The following is a 21,000-nucleotide window of genomic DNA, read 5'->3' on the forward strand; positions in this document are numbered from 1 at the left end:
TACTTCGTAGATTAGTATCCGAGGAAATTATGATTTTTTCAAAAGTTTTAGTCTGCCATGTCTTCTTATGCTTGCAACCGGGTGATTTTTCTCTTAGTGCGTAGTTGATACAAAACATCGCACGCACAACTCTACGTTACCCTCACGTACATTCCATGTAGATGGATACAATTATCTCATATCATAAATTAAATAATACTCTAGCTAGAAACTCAAATAGCGTCAAACTTAGAGTACTTCGCAAGCAAACAAAGCTGTTGTCAGTTTGCTCTTTTGCGCAATGAAAAAGGCACGCCTTTCTGTTGAAAGACAGTCAGAAGTTTAAGTTTTTGAATTCTATTTCTTAGAAATCAGAAACAGATTTACCAAGAAGAAATGTATTTACCTGGCTGAGAAAGCAGAAACGCATATTTTTCTCATAGCGAATGTCTTTTGTTGATGCTGCTGCAATCGTTTCATGGAAATTATGTTATGATTTGATTTCTTCACTTCGGAAATACAACCGTCTGATGCAACCGGTTGTTCTCGAAACGAATGCACGCAGGAAGTGTAGGACTACAAAAAAGTAATTTTATTAGCAGATTGTTAATTTCTGTAGAACGACCGCAACCGGGAATAGTCCCAGAACGCAATGAAATTTTGTACAAGGCCATTTCATGAACTTTTGCATAAAAACAGATCGAAGTAGATACGTTGCACTGTTGTCCGGCATCCTGACGATGTGTCCAGCCCACCGTAGCCTACCGACTGTTACCAGATGTACGATGGGAATTTCTTCAAGCAGTGTCCGTAGCTCGTGATTCATACGCTTCCGCCACTCTTCCATCCATCCTTTCACGGCCACCCTCACAGGGTTTCTGTCCAAAGCTGGTACTGGTGTTCCGTTGTACTCGTCGCTCCGCTTCCGTTGCGCTGTCGAAACGTGTTGACCGGCGTTGGTAGTTCACTGGTTATCTCTCCATTTTTGTTGCAGCTGCAACATAATCTGTGCTACAACGCTATTGACGGCATTCCAGGTGCTCTCCTCTCGACACATTACTTCCACCATATTGTTCACACTTAGGGGTGGCATCTCGCTCTGCACCACGGCAAATCTTGGACAATCGAAGACCACGTGTTATAGTGCTTCTACCGTTCCTCTGCATTCTGGACAGACTGGTATCGCGACGTGCCCGAACCGGTGAAGGTATTGCCTGAAGCAACCATGGTTCGACAGAAACCAACCAGGTCGTTCAACCAGGTCGACAGAACCGGTATAGGTCGGTGCGTCCATCTACCGTTCCCAACCGTGTCCTAGTCTTGCTGCCACTTGGCCAATGATTCCTACCTCGCCAGCTTCCGAACTCCTCTGGTGCTGCTTCGTCCGTAGCACTCGTTATCTTCTACAAGCGTGATGCCAATTCCTGCAATAACGCATACCTACTGCCTCCGACGATATTGTACGCGCTAGCGACTCTCACGGCTATGAGCCGGTACGTACTATTTAGCTTTATGTGATTCCCCTTAGTTCGTAGCGCTGTGATCCAGACTGGTCTTCCGTATCGCAGTATCGATGATGCTACATTAGCCAGCAGCCGTCGCTTGCTACTACTGGGTCCTTAGCTATTCGGCATAATTCTGACTGCCTTCGCTGTGGCTTCCTTCGCTGGCTTCTCACAGGCGTAGTCGATATGGGTGTGGAAGTTCAACCGGTCGTCTATCATTACTCCAAGATGCTTGACAGCACGCGTTGACGTAATGATGTGCTCTCCAATGGTGAGCTCCTTTACAGTTACTGACCAGCAGGGCCTCCGTTTTGTGCAATCTGTAGCTTTGCCCCCTGGAACCAGTCCTCGATCTTTCCAATCGCCACTGTCACCAGCATTTACACCTCTTCCAGTGATTTGCCGGTCACCGATAATACGATGTCGTCCGCAAAGCCGACGATTACTGCACCTCTGAGCAGCTTCAAAGTCAGTACGCCATTGTACATCAGCGTAGGTCCGAGAATGGAGCCTTGCGAAACACCAGACGTAATGTCCATCGTATTACGCCCCTTGGTGGTATCATAAACAAGCACCCGATTCCGAAAGTAACTCTTCAGAATTCTGCATAGATATTCCGGGACCTTCTTTCTATGCAGCGACTCGGCAATGGCCTCCCACGTTTTTTACGTCGATCGTTACAACGGCGCAAAAACGATCTCCTCTTCACTTCTGTTTGGTCGACTTCGCGGCTAGATCAACTATCGTTCGGATAGCATCTACAGTAGACTTCCCTCTCTGGAACCCGAACTGCTTGTTTGACAGACCGTGTTCACCTTCCGTGTACCTCGTCAGCCCGTTCAGGATAATCCTCTCTAGGAGTTTCCCGCATGTATCCAGCAGACATATCGGACTATACGACGCCGAATTCCCCGCAGGTTTTCCTGGCTACGGTACTGGCACTAGCTTCTGAAGTTTTCGTTGCACAGTGGTCCAAACAGCGAAATACGTGATCGTGTGATATTGCACCGAAACGTAAAGTTTTTCGCATGTAGTGCCTTTAGGAACGTTTCTTGGTATAACAAGCCCCTTCTTGTGAAAGAAATCTTTGGGTGATTAATTTCCTTAATGTGAGATACGAAATTTATGTTCTCGTATATTCGAGATAGAGGTTTGATACTTTCGGCAAAGTTGTAGTACATATTAATACAAACCACTTTGTCGAAGACACCATACTTGTATCTCTTCATGGAAATTAGCTATAAAGCGTTATTTGTGGACAAACCCTTTACAGTTTTTAAGCCCTGACTTATTCTGGTCAACTTTTACGTGTTCATGATGTTCTAGAAAGTTATTTATCTTGCTAAAACCAACATTTTTGTAGAACATTATTATATGTTGTTTTCTGAAGTTTCGGAGATTTTGAGCTTTTTTAGTGAAAAATAGTACTTCTTTGAGCTTTGTGTGTGTGTGTGTGTGTGTGTGTGTGTGTGTGTGTGTGTGTGTGTGTGTGTGTGTGTGTGTGTGTGTGTGTGTGTGTGTGTGTGTGTGTGTGTGTGTGTGTGTGTGTGTGTGTGTGTGTGTGTGTGCGTGTGTGTGTGTGTGCGTGTGTGTGTGTGTGCGTGTGTGTGTGTGCGTGCGTGTGTGTGTGCGTTTGTGTGTGTGTGTGTGTGTGTGTGTGTGTGTGTGTGTGTGTGTGTGTGTGTGTGTGTGTGTGTGTGTGTGCGTGTTTGTGTGTTTTTAAAATACCCGCAACTCAAAAGCGAAAGGTTGAATCAATTCGGATAAGTTGTAGGAAATTAAATGTAGTTATTAGAAATTTTATAGAAACAGTGGAGCAAATGGAGTAACATATGAAAAAGACGTGTTTAACATAAAAAATTACAATAAATCTAACTTTTTCGCCGAATATCTCGAAAACGGCTGCATTTAGAAAAACAATTATTATGACTAATTTTGTTATAAATGACATAAAAAATTGTTATTTGTATTACAAATTCATATATTACTTGAAAAATCCCAAGTTGGAAAAAATTCATGAAAGATATTGTTCTACGAAGTCCGTCCATGAAAGTAGCTCCATCTCAGGATAACTTTTAAAAGGTTGCAATTTAGGCAACTTAGGTGCATTTTAGGCCATTACAAATATTTTATAAAGTTTTTGTCCTTCCGGTGTTGGACCACTGAAGGGGAAGGCGAAAAAAAAACAAAGAGATTCTTTTATTTTGGAAAAAAAATTTTGATTAGAGGCATGGTGAAAACCAAATCTATTCTTACTTTTAATATATACGTTATTATTTTCCATGCAAAAATCTACGAAAGAAAGACAAAAATGAAAGAAAAATTTTTCGCCCGATTTTCGGAAATTCCGTTGTTCGAATTCCCATTTCTGTTTCGTGATAGAAGCATTAACTCAACTCGTACACTCATTTTTCGTGTTTTTCAGGCTAAAGAACCCACAGACAATAGATTTTATGAATAAAAATTTGCTCATATCCTTCAAATTATTTTTTTGCCCCCCGATTTTTCAAGCCAATTTCCAAGGGGGGCGTGACAAAAACTTTTGAAATTATTTGCAATGGCCTTATTTTCAAATTTTTGAAAAGTTGGTAAAATATTTTTTTCAGTGCATATTTTTTCCATGTTTAAAACCCAATTTTCTACAACTTTTGTTTAGACAAAATTTTTGGAAAATCGATAGTTTTCGAGATACAATCTTTCAAACATAATACACATGAAAATGCCCTTTTTAAAAATGAGTCTTGAATAAAAATGGCGCCAAAACCTGTGGAAGGTGCATATTTCCTCTCATCAAACATGCTTTTAAAGTTTCATCTAAATCAGAAAGGTTCATATTTTGTCATTTACTTATTTCACGTGGAACTAATCTATGGTTGAATTAATGACCTTACAATATGCTTAAAAACCAGATAACTATTCACCAAAGACTGCCTAATTGAATTAAATTATTACTTTAAAACTACAAAAAATTCTTCTCCAAGTGATTTTGTATCTTGTATTGTATCAGCATAGCATAGTTTGACCGCCCGTGAGTTGCCCGCGATTGATCTAGATCAGCTGAGATTGCACAAAGAACCATTCTAATGATGCTTGGGAGTATGCAAAATGCACACACAAAATACGCAGAAAATGCACACTGAGAATGATCTGATATTCTCGCCCATGCAGGTCAATTTGGGAAGGAAAGGAATGTTAGTCCGACACTTGCTGCTACTAGAGACCGAGGAATCCTCTGCATCATCCACAAGTGTCGCAGGAAGGAGTTGTTGTTAGTAGAAAGGAATTGACCTGGAACAGATCCACCGAGGCAGGTCGTGCGATCACTGTCATTCGTGTTCGCGTACGGTTTGAGGACGTTTTTGGTTACGTGGCCATTGCGAAACAGGTAGTGGAGATCCGACATACTGACATAAGAAAAAACTAAGAGAAATCAGTTTACTGCACCGAAAGTTATTTGTTATCAACATATTCTATTCGTTCTAAATCGCGCGCGGTCAGTTATTAAATACCGATAGACATTTGTTGCTATGCTATGCTGTCCTTTTGGCATCCTTCGATCATAGAACTTACTTAAAAACTCTGACTACTTTATTAGGGAGCTATATAAAAGCTATCAAACTTTTGATATTTGATAATCATATGATAGAAATAACCCGCGATGTTCCTAGGTAACCGATTTCACGATTACAATGCACGTTTATAAGATTTCAATTAAAGTTCCGGTTCGTGAACGCATCATTGCTAAGTGTGCTCAAAAGAATTCAAAATGGCTTCAAAAGCAACTGCTGTCGGAAAAATGCAACGGGCGAGTCACGAAAGCAAACGATTCTCTTCCAAGTGATTATTGTATCACCTAAAAATAGGAAGATACATTTTAAAACAATATTTATGGCAGATTTGGTAAAAAATGCAGGACATGTTTTATTGTAAACCTTTTATTCTCTCTTATTATTGGTGAAACAATTGTCAACAAGTGAGAGCTACTGTCCTTAGTTTTATGACGCTTTGCAAAGACAAGAACTTCCTCTACGCTGGAAAGGCAGGCTCACTCTCAGAGGAGACCCTACTCTCAAGGTCTTTTGTTTAAAATACGCCACTTGAAACATTATTTATACTTTTTTTTCTTATCAGTTGTTTTTGTCGATTTCCGCCGGCAAAAGATTCGCAGAGCACCTATCACTACTATTAACCCCAATACCGCACTGGCAACCCAATCAAGCAGCAAATACTCAACGATTGAATAATTGACGGCATTGAACTTCAAGTGTGGTGCGCCTTTGTGGCGAATAACATACTCCATCCAGAAGATGGATTCATTCATCGGGTCCACAATCGTATCGCGGAACAGGAACGAAATCTCCTTTGCTCGTCGATAATATTGCTTGTTATCGATTAATTCTCGTAGAACAGCAGTAATGGATTCTTCGGTGATATCAGCAAACAGGATCTTTGCCGCAAATCCATTCCGTACTGCACGGATAGCATTTCGATGCTGGTCGCCAAAAAATGGTATAAACAATACGGGCACTCCGTGGTACATGGACTCGAAGGTTCCAAATTGTCCTCCATGCGATATAAAAAGGATAACTTTTTCGTGAGCTAGAATGTCATTTTGCGGAGCCCATTTCGTCACCATTACGTTATCGGGTACGTTGTCTATTTGATCGGTTTCGAACTTCCATATGACGCGTTGTTTAAGTTTTGAAAACACTTTTAGCAGCGTCAAGCGTTTTTCAATTGGCATTGCGGAGCTTTGCATGTACGCTCCCAGGGAAAAGTAAATTACACCATGTTCTGCTTCATCCATGAATTGTTTTATATCACGAGGCAGAGGCTTTGTTGGGCGGATGTGAGCCCCAGCTATGTCCACAAGGGTAATCATTGTTGGGCGTGGTTTGGCTAACGTAGGATGACTGTTGATTAAAATGACTGAAATAGATTTCTCCAGACTCTGAACTGATGGTAGGGAACCCTGTTTTGACTCCAAGCCGCCGAAAAATTCCTTCGCCATTTTATTCATCTCAGGCATGTAGTAGTATTCTCGTAATAAGTAGTCTACCGATGATAGGAAGACATTATAGCCTCGCTGGAAAAAGTTCATGCCGGATTCGTAGTCCAGTAGCATGTGTGGCACACAGGACCAGGGTGTTAGCAATCCCATTGCTCGATCCATGAAGTCCGAGTATCCGTAGGTGCTGATTGTAACGATAGGAGCACGGAACTTATGAGCAAACATCAGCCAGCTGTCCTGAAAGAACTGCTCGGAAACTATCAGGTCAAAGTGAAGGTCACCGCGATTTAAAAATTTTTGCACATTTTTTGATTCAAGTCCATGGCGACTTGTTGCCAAACCTAGTCGCCAGTACAAAAATAGATTGTTCAAATCACTGCTGTAGCTTTTCGAATTATATAACTCCGCCAGTGGAACTGTCAATAGAAAGCTTTCCATAATAAAAACAAATAAATTATACGCAAGATTGTTACCTACATTTGTCTTGCAGCGGATATGGTGGATCGATCAGCACTTCGGTGTAGTTTCCAAGTGTTTCACCAAATTTCAGTCCAGTGATACAGGTCACCTCATGGCCCCGGCCGGTCAGCTCCCGAATGAAATTCTTCAGCATTAACCAATGGCTTGGCCCATTGAAAGGGGCCAAAAACAAAATTTTGCTACTGTGTGTTGTTTGCACGACGGTCATTAACATAACCGTTAGAATTACCAAAAATGCGATCTCTGCTTTCATCGTTGAGCTGTCTCTCTGAACATCACCGATCAGCTGCGCACCCTGAACTGACCGGTTAGAATCGTTCAAACAGTGAGACAGCATTTTGAAGCCAGCATTCGAAGTTTACAGTAGCAATCGCAGATTGTTTGAAATGAATTTGTTTCATTCAATTTTTTCTCGAGTACCGGCTAAGCCAAGTTCGCCTACATTTGGGACAAATTCATGAAATTGATAGACGAACTGCAGGTACAATGAGCCGGTAATCAAACTACCAAAAATTCTTCTTAGAATCTGGATAGTCTGGACAACCAACATTCTGGTTTTATTAATTGTATAAATGACAAAAAAACAATAATAACAAAAAATAACCAAAACCTGCACCTATGACAACCACTGCACTTCGCTGCTATCAGCTAGTCAAAAGCGGGAAGGCTACAAACATTCATTCGCAAAACGAGTGAATAGAGATGCCGCGCGCCGTCTGCTGATTCAATGACTTGCTGTCTGTGCTCGAAATCACAGGTTGAAACCTGTATCACCATGGAGCTACAAATCCCAACCCGACAATCGTAGCTTCCACCAAATTCACCTACATTTGGTAGCAAGATAACAAACAAGTGTGATTTGGAAGTTCATTAAACTTTAAATTAGTGGTATGTGTAGGTATGAGTACATCACTAGACGACCCGAAACTGAACGAAGCGATAACCCATTCAAGTTCCATTTGGCTAGAACTGAACCGGTTGAGATGTTTTTGAATCGGAAAGTTTGTTTAGAACAAGTAAAGTGTTGGAAGTTGAGCGGAAATTCTCATGAAGAGCACTTATTAGTTAATCACTAGCGTGCCCAGACATAAACAAAAGATGGGACACTCGATCTTTCAAGAGAATCACTTTTGAAATCACTTATCGCAAAAATGCCGGCCGATTACGTTGCAAACTACAGACTTTCAGGGGCAATTGGATTTAAAATCAAAGCTGAAATTGGACTAGAAATTAGATTTGGAAAAGAATTAGAAATTCCTGTTTTTCTTTCTTTTTTTTTCTGTGTCATTTTTTCATCCCATTCTCATTTTATCCCTCGTTATTTTCCTCATTACTTCTGTTGGTTTGGTTTTTTCTCTCTCACTATTCTTTTTTTCCATTAAGTTATTCTTGTTTTCTGTTAATCTTTTCCTTTCTTGTCCGTTTACGCTATTTTTCTTTCCCGTTCTCGAACTTTTTCAGTAACATTTTTTCTTTTCCTCTATATTTGTTTCGTTTTCCCTCCTTTTTTCTCTCGATTTTTCTCTTATGCCGCTGTTTGTTCTTTTTCTTCTCATTTTGTTCCCCTTTTCAGTTCTGAATTTCTATTTGTTTTTTTTCTGTCCCGTTCTTCTCTTTTTGTTACGGTATTTCCTATTTTCTGTCACGTTCTCTTTTTCGTATTATCCTGTTTGTCTACTGTTTTCATTTTTTGTCCTTATTAATTTTTTTGTAGACAAAATGAGTACTTTCCTTTAAAAGTTGTGTAGTTTACGCGAAATGGATTTTTTTCTTTATATTTCATAACTCATTAAATATGCACTCTAGCGACAAACAGCCTTCAGAGGAAATGTATAAAGCTTGCTTTAGATAGTATTGGAACAAAAGCAATTCCGTGTATTTCAGTTATTTATTATTGATTTCAAGATCTTTTCTTACACAAATACTACATAAGTTCTTCATACTTTTAAGAAGAAATACGGATAGAATTATACGTCACGGTTTCGAAGGAATTCTGAAACTTTTCCTGTAATATGGCTCATTAGGCGGCGCACACTTTCTTCGTCCATCGTTTCGGTTATCTTATTCCACCAGGTCTTCATCTGATTGATGTCTTTGACAACTTTTCCCTTTGCCTTGAGTCTCCCCTTCATGATTTCCCAGTATATCTCAATAGGGCGGAACTGGGGGCAATTGGGTGGGTTAAGGTCTTTCGGAACAAACTGGACCCCTTTTTCTGCATACCATTCTTGAATGACTTTGCTTGCCAAATCTGGCCAAAACATGACGGGATGATGGTGGAATCGAATGAACGACTGTTTCTGTTTTGGAGACACTCCTTTTGGTACACTCCCATAAATGGAAGACAGTCACATCTGCAAAATCGTGCAACTACGAAAAACGCTGTTGAAGCCACGACAATTTTTCTTTAATATTGAATCGATTTTGGAAACAAATCGTCTAAATCGTCATAAAATCACTTGAATGTACATAACAGAATACTTTTACAAACAATTTGTTCACAAGTGACCTAAAATTTGTTCCAAAACTTAGAAAAACTGCCGAAGTTACTGATATGCGTTTATTTGCGCTTGAATAGGCAAGAATAAACGCATAACTGTCACAGCATGCCTTGATCCTTGCGTAGTCGGTGACTCGGCAATATTTTCAAGACCACGTGTCGTTTTTGTTTTGATAATTCACGTGCTCGTTCAGTTTAATTATTCAAAATGTCCTTTTTGACTCAAATCTCTTCCTGGCCTTTTCTCCTTTTTATTGTAATTTATTATCTTGAGTTTATAGTGAGGTTGCATGATGGGGTTTGTTTAACTCAGAAGCTGGTCGCTTTCCTGTGTGTCCGGAACACTCCCAGAACGTGTCCGAGTATGACCAATGTGAACCTGGACACTATATGTGACAACAAATGAACTTTTTTAAACTAGTTTTGCAATTTCGAGTACCGACTTAGTGATCACATGTTGTATTTTAGAAATTCAGAAACTGATCCCCGTAGAGGAATCCGGAACATTCACGGACATGTTTAGATGTGGCCAATGGTCTTGAACACTTTATACGACTACCAATAATCTAGATTTGCAAATCCGTGTATTTATAGGTGTCACATGTTGGGTTTGTTGTGATTCAAGGTGCTTCTATGTTTAAGTTCCATATATTCCGGAACTTGTTCCCCTGTAACTTCGGAATCGTACATCCGATCCAAATTCTCCTCAATAGTGTTCTTCTAGGCCATAAAATCTTCCGTTTGGTAGTTGCTACAGGCGAATCGGTCCAGACATTTCCCAAAAACAGATGCTTATTGATATATTTTTACTACTGTGACTGTTATGCGTTTATTTGTAATATGGGACTGACATAGTTTGATATTTTTTTCAACATCTTGGGAACAAACATAACTTTTTTGTTTGAAATATTGCAAGAACAGTTAATTTAAAGATGATTCCCAGGTTTATCTCAAAAGTGGTGAAAAGTCAGATGGGACTGTTATACATTTATGGGCAGTACAGTACCGTTACAAATAAAACGTCCTTGTCTTATTTGTAACGAAAACTTTCGTTTTTCTGCCACAGCTGCAAATGCCCTGCCAAATCATAAATTTTCGTGCAAATTTGTCGGCAAAAACAAATTTAAATTTGCTTGGAACATCCCCCGAGACGTTGCCAAGTAAAATTTTTGATCTGGCATTTGCCCGAAGTCAGTCTTGACATAGGTTTCGTCGTCCATCAGAAGATACCCGTCGAACTTGGTTAGCACCCGGTCGTATAGCTTTCGAGCATGGATTTTGGCCACACTATCCTGTTTTATGGTTCGGTTTGGCTATTTGCTAGCTCGATACGACCGGATTCCTTCCCGGAGTCGAATTCTCCTCACGGTACTGTGGGCAGCACCGACTTTTTTGGCCAAATCACGATCCGACAAATTGGAATTCCTCTTGATGGACTTCAAAATCTTACCACGCAGTTTCCGGTCGAAAGTTTCACTCCGATGATCAGCTTGAGGCTTCCGAATCGACGTCAATGTTTCCTTATATCGTTTGTTAACGCGCCATACGGCATTTCTGGGCAATTTCAGCTGTTTAGCTAACCTAGATGCAGACCGCAATGAATTAAATAAAAGTGCACAATTGTTTCCCTTCTTTCGGCTTCCATGTTGTTTACTTACAAAATACAGTCGTTTTGCGGAATGTCAAAAATACATAGGAGAAGCTAACAAAATTTCAGACACGTGGGCGCCAAGAACTTCTAAATCCGTCCACCAAGAGCGCCACAATATGAGCAAAGGTAACTATTAGAACTCCCTAGAAAACAATAGCTTGCTGGCGGTTCGTGCCTGAAACCAACGGAGTATCGGAGAACGGATTTCAAGGATGATTTTGAAGCTTTAGGTCAATACCTAAATAGTTACATAGCGATTTTTGAGAATTCGAAAAATTACCAAAATGGCGGCAAATTTTGCAAAAGAAAGGTGTTTTTTCATCCAAAATCGCCAATTAAGAGCTCATAAAAAATTCAAAAATTGAGATATCAAAAAACCGCTACGTAACAATTTAGATATTTTATTTTTACATGTTGGAAAAAATTTCAGCCATATCGGACCACTACACACTTAAATTTTTTTACCGAACTCTGAGCAGCCGAACGTTCGGTAAAATTCGATGGTGCCAATCGACGTTTACGGGTCATTAGTAATGTTTGGCATCATAAAATTTTTTTACCGAACGTTCTGCTGCTCAGAGTTCGGTAAAATTTACGATATTTTACCGAACTCGGTACTTTTTTTAAGTGTGTAGATTCTGAGATACACGTACCGCCAGCTGAAAAAACATGGTTTCGAGAAAAACGCGTTTAAAGTTACGTACGACGATGCACTTGCCTTGCGGTGACCGCACAGTTTTTGCTGTAACTTTTCAACGAGATTTGATACCAAAAAATCCTTTTGGTAAGACATTTCTGAAGGTATAAGCCTCTAGCAAAGGCAAAAAAAATCGATTTTTCCGTCTTTCCAGAGTAGGGTCCCTCCTTAATATAGGTACTAAATAACTTTGTAGAACCTTTGAAACAATAAAAAGATCGTATTATTGAGCAGAAACGATTTTTAAATGCAGGAACTCTTTTTAAACAAATCGGTATATTTGGCAGCTGCTAAGAGATAGATAGTTACTATGTTCAGCAAAGTTGCTCATTTTAGTGTATTCTACAACTTTACTAAAGAAAAAAAAAACGTTGGCCTTATTTAAAAAACAAAAGTTTGTATAGGTAATTGTAATAAGTTAATTCACGGTAACACTAATAGTGTAAAAGATGCAGTATATTTCAATAATCAACTGCTCCAAGGACATCCTTAAAAAATTACGCCGTCCAATTTGTAAAATAAACAGTCCTTAGTCAATCGTCATGTAACAAGTGAAAAACAAAATCTTTGCATACAATTTTTGGTAGGCAATTCGTTTGGTAGGAAACATTTCCGAGATATTATAATCTCACCGCACTGTTTCCACAGAAGCAAACGTTTCTTGATATTATCACTGAACGCCCAACATTTCACTGGAATTCCCAGAATTTCGAACAACAATAATGTTAATTTTGTTTCGCAGTAAACGTTTGTGCTACGATTAAGTCTCGATTTTCTCGAGTGATTCTTTGAATAATTTACAAAAGATGCATTTCTTAGCATGGAACTAGAGCAAATTTCAAAGTGGGTCAAGGTTTCTGAATTGCCTATAGCAACGAAATCGGTGTCTCGTGTCTAAATGGTGTCTCGTGACCGTTCATTATTGACGAATGGAAAACATCTGGTAATGTGCATATAACAGCTTATAATGTAAACAAAATTTATTAACCATTAATTTATGGTGAATGACCCTTTGGATTAAAACCACTCTAAAAAAATCATTAAGTTAAAAGCCTTCCTAAAATTCAATTTTATTCGTATTTTTATTTCTATTTTTATTGGCCATATTTCTTATCAACAACTTCTTATATTCAAATCAATAGGCAACCTCAGCGTATCGGGGAAGAACACAATGCTAAAGACGCCAGTTTGTGCAGGGGTCATTCCATTGTAAATTTTCAGTGAAATATTCCACAAATAATTTATTTCTTACAACCTACAACAAACGATAGGATAGGATAGCATAGGATAGGATAGATGGCTTACTATTTTTATTGGGTGGTTGCACGTACAGTAAAAGAATTTTTTGTTGTATTGATTGAAACTTCATCAATAATATTAAATATCAATTTCAGTGCAGGTTTGACTGAAATTTAGCAGCCCAAAAAATTGTTAACCATGCAAGCGCGGCGAGAACGACCGGTTGCTTCAGACGGCTGTATTCCTGGAGCGCACAAACCAGATCATAACATATTTTCCACGAAATAGTTGCAGGTTGCAACTCAGCATCAACAAAAGATATTCGCTATGAGAAAAACTTATAATTTTTATTTCTCAGTAATATTCTAGGTGAACCAGGCTATTAAGAAGTAGAATTTAAAAGATCTAACACGTTTGTTGTCGCTCAACTTAAAGGCGGATCTTTTTCGCTTCGAAAAAGAACAAACTGACAATAACTTTGTTTGCTTGCGAAGTACATATTCCAAATGTAATGCTGTTTGAGTTTCAAGCTTTCGAGTATTATTTAGCTTAACGGAGTAATTTGCCCGCCATTGGGCGCTTCCTCTGATTGGACCGTGTCCCGTAAAATGCAGATCAAATTTTCAATTTGGGGTCAACCATTCTGTTGTAGGTGTCCATTTGCATCAAGAATAAGAATTACCAAAATTGACGAAATGATTTTTTCGATCTTATCTCAAATGATCGTTTTTAAAAGATAATACCCGTCAGACGAATTGGATTTGAAATTGTACTGGAAGCTTTACTTGGAATTAGACTTGAAATCGGAATTATAACAAATTTGAAGATCTTAAATTGTTCTTGAAATTTTATTTGAATTTTGAATTGAATTAATCTTAAAAGTGGATTGATTTGAAATTGTGGAAATTTGACTTAAAATTGGAATTCAATATGAACTTGAAATTAGACTTGAAATCAAAGTTGACTTACAATTGAACCTTGATTTGGAATTAAATTAAATTTGTAATTGGCAGTGGTTGGAGAATTCACGAAAAAGTTGACACTTGGATCGTTGAAAGCCTCTCATTAACATACACTATTCGCTTCTGGTGCCGATGATGCATTTATCGGCATTTGACTTTATCATGAGTATAGCTCGTCATGAGCATCGCAAGTTCGTTCAAAAATTGAATGTTGAACTTTGAACGCAGCCGATTTAATGGATAGAATATACCCGGGAATGCCAGAAAGTGTCCTAAATAGTATTACCGTGAATAGAGAATAGTTTAAAGTAGTATTAGTGGCTTTAGAAGCAGCACAAGTTGTTATATAGCACTTTTGCTTTGCACCCGATATTCGTATATTCAGCGATGCTATGAAGCGTGCATGTATGCGGCTCATTCGATGTGGCGAATTGAACCATTCATTTTGGTCAATACTCGAGATAAAATTGCTTGTCGATGCTTGGTATATATATTCAATTTGCGAATTCTCCAACCTCTGGAAATTGGGCCTAAAATCGGACATGAAATTGAACCTAAAAATAGGGTATTGAACTAGTCTTGAATTTGGACGAATTTGAACTTAAAGTTTTATTTCAAACCGCACATGGACATGAGATTAGAATAGAAGTTTTTTTTCGTAATAGAAGTTTTACTTATTAGAATTGACATTTTTGGTGTTATTCTCTCACATATTTCGGTTCTTGTCTGTTTCATTTTTTCTCTTCTCAAGTACGGGTTTTCACTTTTTATTTTTTTCTTTCTATTCTACTTTTAATTTTTTTCTTTCATTTCATGTCCAATTCCAAGTAAAACTTCTAGTCCAATTTCAAATCCAATTTCCAGTTCAATATGAAGTAAAGCTCCAATTTGTAAATTACAAGTCTAATTTGATATCCTGTGTCAAGTCCGATTACAAGTCCAATTTCAACTCTAATTTCTAGTCCACTTGAAGCCTAATTTATAGTCCAATTCCAACTTTGACTATAAATCCAATTGCTTCCAAAAGTCTAGAGATTCCAGCCTATCCGGCCAGTCTTTTTACGTTAAGTAATAATAGATTCGCCATCCTACGATTACTTCATTTTTTCAAGTCAAAATATTCTTCTCAAAAGCCGAGTGCCTCACCATTTGTTTATGTCACTTTTATTCTGTTTTTCCTCGTTGTCTATCGTTTTTCTTTTTCCTGTCCCGTATTTCTTGTTTCATTGTTCTGTTTGTCTTCGTTTTCTGTTCGAGTTTTTCTTATTTTCAGTCCTGTTTTTCCTGATGGTTTTTACTCGTTTCTTGGTACCGTCACCTGGGGATACTTGCAACACCGGGGTTACTTGCAATGCCTTTGCGCAAGGTGCTTTTGACAGCTCCAATGCATTTGGTTGTTTACATAACCATTTGTGGTCAACGCCGTTTTAAAGAAGGGACATTTACCTATTGTTCAATTAAGTCTAATCCATTATATCATTGTTTTGCTTGTTTTTATACGATTGGAAATTAATTTCACTTTCAGAGTAGGAAAAATGGAAGTGTAAAGTTGCGCCTGTTCATTGACATGAAATTATTTTTTATCGTTTGGTTCCTGTACACAATTAGTGCATTATATAAGCTAACAAATGACAGCTTTGAGCTTTGTTATAATTTGAACTTGGAGAAGAAACGATGAATTCGTGTTGTTACTTGTAACTTACTTCCAACACACTTAAAAAAAAGTGCCGAAGTCAGCAAAATTTTGCCGAGATTTGGACAGCCGAGCGTTGGGTAAAATTTTTAATGATGCCAAACGTTAGTAAAGATCCGTAAACGTCGAACTGCAAAACTGAAATTTTTACCGAACGCTCGGCTGTCCAAATCACGGCAAATTTTGCTGTGTTTTTTAAGTGTGAATATGGCGCGGCTTACAGCACTTGTAAAATAGATAATTATCGTAATAGACACTATGTACAAAGTATGTTTGCATCTGTACGATGGTAATTTGTCTACTGCCATCTCCAGAAATATTAAAACTGTGAAAAATTCCACGTGCCTTGAAACGGAAATTTGGAGTTCGCTGAAATGCTGCATTTTCGGATGCTTTCTGTTTTTTCCATCCTATCTCTTTTGTCTGTCGTTTTCAGTTTCTCTCTTTTTTTCTTCTTCTGTACCGTTTTACTTTTCGCCCTAGGGGCTTTCCTCCTTTTTTATCATGTTTTCGCTTTTTTGTCCAGCTTGTCCTCATTTTCTTCCCCGTTTCCGTAGTTTCCTTTATGGATTTTCGTTCAATTCTTCACCTTTTTCTGTCCAGCTCACGGTTTTGGTCTCGTTTTCCCTCTTTAATTTTCTCCAGTTTTTTCATTTCCACTTGTGTTTCTCTTTTTATGTCCCGTTTTTATTCCCAACGCTTTTTCTTTCGTGTTTCTTTTTAAAATTTATCATTAAAATTTTATCATTAAAAGATTATAAATTGATAAACCAGAAAAAATTATTTAAAAAATCCCAGGTGACTTACTTAAAAGCGGAAATGAATTGCTTTTAAATTGAACTCAGATGACACAATCACTTTGACTCAATTCATATTCATTTGACAGTAGGGGAGTGTCGTCGTGGTTGGGCCACGTTTTGGAAATCGCTCATAACTTTCGTTTCAAAAGGAATTTCGGAAATCTGAATACATCGTTACAAAGGTCTAAGAATAAGGTATTTTTCCGGAATGAACTGATTGCTTGAAAAATAAAAAAGTTATAGGTATTTACGTGAAGACAAAAAATGTTGTCATAGTCGAGCCATGTTGTACAGGTTGGGCCACCGCAGAAAATCTAAGACATACGTATTGAAATTCTATATAGAGACATGAAAAGAATGAATTCCGTGAGCAACGGCTCATATAGGTACAAATACCCTATTTTTAATTGCATTTTTGCGAAATTTTGACGATCTTGTAAAATCAATATTGCTACAATCACCTTTTCCGAAGTGTACAACTACAATGAAAAAAACAACAAAAATCTAGGTTTTTATCGTATTAATTTTACTTTATTTCATCACATTTTATGTGACTGACATTCTCTAGCGATTATTGCGCTTCTGCGCTTAAAATTATGGTGGCCCAATCATGACTACTCAAGTGGCCCGACCTTTACAAATAGCGCTTTTCTTGTATTTCACCTTACCCTTACCAAACACTTTACTAGAGGGTATTTTTCTATAGTCTTCGTGTGAAACACAACACACTTAATACATTTTCAACATTTATCTCGAAAATTGCACTTCATGAATCGTTTCTCGAAGAAAAGCTTACTGCGCCTGCAAAACTTTCTTTTGAAAGATTTAGTCACTGAATTCAGTACGCGTGTTTCGAATAAACGATTGAAACTCACAATATTGTGAAAAGTTAGCTGTCACAGTAAGAGGTATTACGATGCTTGTACATAAATATTATGAATTACTAAAACTGTAAAAATCGAGATGGCCCGACCATAACAGTGGCCCGATGATAACGACAATACCCTATCATCTAAGTCATACAGAATTTGAAAAAGTTATATATGGGACGATTGAAGAACTACCTAGTTATTATCTACAACTTTTCTGAAAAAAGTATTTAGTCATTAGTAGCCAAGTGAACGTAGCATTGTAGCACCGTAACTACAAAAGATACAGCAAAACTTCATTCAGCAAAATTTTAGATAATAACTGATCCTACAAATGTCCTACATAAAACTTTGTCAAATTTTACTTAGCCGAGACGATATTGTTAAATGAATGTAAATTGAGTCAAAGTGATCATGTCATCCCTGCTTGGGACTGTATTTGCAATTGGAATTGAAACAAGTCTTAAAATTGGACTTCGGTATTAGAATTGGGTGGGTTATTAGAATTGTATTAAATCTTGAAATTCAGTCTCAATTAGGCTCGAAACTAAATTTGAAATTTAACTTATAACTATGCTTGAAATTGCATGTGAAAGATAACCGCAATTGGAATTTGAATTTTGGAACGTGAAATTTTACACCATTAATTTACTTATCGCAAAAATAGGCCACTATTTGATCGGCCACGATCAAATCAAATTCTGTGAACTTCTGGGTTACAGCAATTTTTTGGTTTCATATTAAATTATACAGAGAAGGTGGGGTACGCACCCCAGAGCGCCTCAATCTGGGCACACCAGTAATTGTGTTACTTCACGAAAGGACATTTTTCGGTAATTCGTTTATGTAAATTTTCTGGTTCTGTAGCTTTTCAAGCCAAAGATACAGTTAGCCTGCCAAACCTGATATTTCATGGCGAGCTTCGACTGTTTCATATGCTTGAAAATGTCTGTTACTTTTCTTCCTCCGGTTGCCGTATAAAACTCCTTCTCAGGAAGCCGTTTGAAGTCTGTCTTGATCAGGGTTTGTCGGTCATCACCACGCAATTGAACTTCACCGGCATCGTCATGTACAACTTCCGGGATCGTGTTTTGGCCGTCTTGTTTCGTTTATTTTTGCGATTTTGAGTCATCAACTTCTTGTAAGTCGACAGTTCGACTTCTTTTTCTGTTTCGATGCTCGACTGCGACTTGCGGCCTTCCTTTTTCCTCCAGATCCGAGCTACTGGCCACTTTTGTCGGTTTCGCCGCGCTGCTTCTCTTGCTTGTAAAGAGCACTGATTGCTGAATAGTAGATGTGAAATTCAACATATCGGAATTATTCTGCAAGCACAAACTTACAAACCTGCAAATTTGTGGCGGTTCAGAGTTTAAAAAATGCATAATTAATTAAAAGAACTGCATTTATGTCCATCGCTTAACAAATTTCTTCCAATATTCTTATTTTACCTTTCACAGCTTTTGTTTTTTGTTTTTAGCTGACATTCAAAGAGTGTAAAACTTTATTAATTTGAAAAAGTACCCCGTCAGTTGCAATTACTGCACAAAAAAATATAACCAATCAACATCAGATCAATTCACACAATCATGAACCTGAATCCGTATCCTATGCAACGGAAATATGAATGAAACTTGACCTCTTTTAACTGCGTGGCGTGGGCTAAAATTGACTGCCAGTAAAAAAATATCGCTTGGTTACCTACTGCTTCGCAATGTACATTCAAATAGAATTGCAATCCTACGAAACCTACATTTTTCTCCATACTGCGCAGTATTTATTTCACTTACTTTTATAGTTCCATTTTTTCTCCACCAGACCGATGTCATCGCCGAAGCGCCGATCGAACCAGCAGCATCATCAGCATCCCAGCAGTGACGGCAGCGGAGGATCGGCGAGTTCCAGAGGCCACCAGCTACGGTCGGCTCAGAATCGACGCAAATCGCACTCGTCCTCAGCGAAGGCACTTTCCAACGGCAATAGCAGCAAGCAGAACACATTATGAATATGCATTCACGATTCTTCCGTTCTTCATTCCTGGCGAGTTGGTAAAGGCGGTAAAGACGACGTCGACGACGGTGGCATTTTGATGGTAACGGCGATTGCAATGACAAGGACGCCCGGCAGCTTCCGAGATGAAGCCCGGGATGCAGCAGAGGATGAGCAACAGCTGGAAGCTGTGACTACGAGTAGCTCGGAAGCGACGAACAGTAGTGATGATGGTGATTGTCCTGTCGAGCAGATGCCCTTACCCGAGAAGGACCTCACCGTCTTCGTCGTTTTCATCATCATCGACATCGGTGTATGAGGATAGATTGGGTGACACAAGAAGTCCACTCGTCCGGGGTGCTGCTGAATGAAAACGGACCGTCATTACACGAATATTTATATCTAATCTTAAGAAATTGTGTGCTGTGAATAATAAAATTTTGTAGCACACTTCAGGCGGGCCAGCAGCACCTCCCGCCGCCCGCGAGCCACGCGATCCGAAAGGTGTTAGTTGGAAAAATGAACGGTGGAAATAGCGTAAACATCGCGCGCGACGAGATGAGTTTTCCGCCGTCGTTTTGAACGAGCTCTGCTTCATCTACATAGACAAGGAGCCAGAGCCAGAGAGCTTGACTATTATATGGTTGGAGAAGTTTGCTGCCGTACCGGCATGATTGATTTCTTAACGGTTTACGGTTATGAGGACGTGGATTACGTGGTTGCCCCCGTGACAAAGTGAAGGAAAGGTTGTTACTACGTAACCGATCGATGATGTGAGATGCAAACGATGCCTGTGTTTGACATAAACCTTTATCCTTTGTAACCATTATAATAGCACTCAATTAAAAAAATAACGTTTTTTCCAACTTTCACCTTTACATCAAGAATAACTCGCATTCCAACGCCAGGAATAAAGTTACTGCTAATTGCACTTTATCTACTGAAAGAATGGCTAAAAAATGTTATCAACTTTAAAATTCGTTGAAGACAATTTTGAAATTCAGGGGATCATCTGTCTTGGTGTTACCGGATTAACTGTGGACAATTTGGTGGTTTGCTTAATTTGATCGATCCATAGGTAAAGTGCAAGTAGCGTGTATGGAACCAAGCGCAACGTATCTAGGAATAAATTAGTAAAAAGTAATAACGTGCCTCAAAATAATTACTTTTATTTTGTTTTTATACTTACTATTTGTGATAAGATCAAACCACTACGTTTAACATATTTCAAATGTTCAACTTAGCTACCCGAATATTAGATATAAACTGTTAAAAAAAAAGATTTGTAAGTGCAACCGGTAAGGGTTGCCCACAAATGGATTTTCCAAATATAATTTTCTATTGCTGTTAGAGTACATAGTTGTTAGAAACCCGAACTGGGAAAAAGATGTTTTATTATCGATACGACATAAGTGAGAAGATAATATAAAATGTTAACTTACTGTAAGATTGAAATATTTAAATTCTATCTTAAAGTCTAAGTCAAAAAGATAAATAAGATGGCATAGGAATACGGATGGAAACTTAACCACCATCAAACTACTAATTTATCCTTTCCACTGTAAGAGAAATAACAACAAAGCAAAAAGCATGTCTCTAAAGTCAGCTCAACTTCTCAGCTCTGGCAG

General features: G+C 38.4%; 2 protein-coding genes across 2 annotated transcripts in view; one reads left to right on the top strand and one right to left on the bottom strand.

The window, feature by feature from the left end:
- The window catches only part of LOC128740660 (cyclic nucleotide-gated cation channel subunit A), a 177,521-nt gene extending 158,133 nt beyond the window's left edge, over positions 1-19,388 (top strand). Inside the window, exon 12 of the mRNA XM_053836222.1 lies at positions 19,202-19,388. Within this exon, the coding sequence (XP_053692197.1) occupies positions 19,202-19,388 (187 nt within the window). The remainder of the gene's footprint in view (positions 1-19,201) is intronic.
- On the bottom strand, positions 5,416-7,227 carry LOC128741617 (UDP-glycosyltransferase UGT5-like). The gene is made up of 2 exons (XM_053837564.1): positions 6,973-7,227; positions 5,416-6,911 (listed from the first exon to the last, which is right to left on the bottom strand). Exons 1-2 carry the CDS (start codon positions 7,187-7,189, stop codon positions 5,590-5,592), a joined length of 1,539 nt encoding a protein of 512 aa, XP_053693539.1. The 5' UTR covers positions 7,190-7,227; the 3' UTR covers positions 5,416-5,589.
- Positions 19,389-21,000: the final 1,612 nt, after the last annotated feature.

Source organism: Sabethes cyaneus, chromosome 3, assembly GCF_943734655.1.
Source record: "Sabethes cyaneus chromosome 3, idSabCyanKW18_F2, whole genome shotgun sequence".
In the NCBI taxonomy this organism is placed as follows: Eukaryota; Metazoa; Arthropoda; class Insecta; order Diptera; family Culicidae; genus Sabethes; species Sabethes cyaneus.

Bases quoted from the DNA above. Each gene is read 5' to 3' on its own strand.
- LOC128741617 (XM_053837564.1), bottom strand. From the start codon at position 7,189: ATGTTAATGACCGTCGTGCAAACAACACACAGTAGCAAAATTTTGTTT. The intron at 6,912-6,972 runs GTAGGTAACAAT...TTCTATTGACAG, and splicing joins ATATCCGCTGCAAGACAAAT to TTCCACTGGCGGAGTTATAT.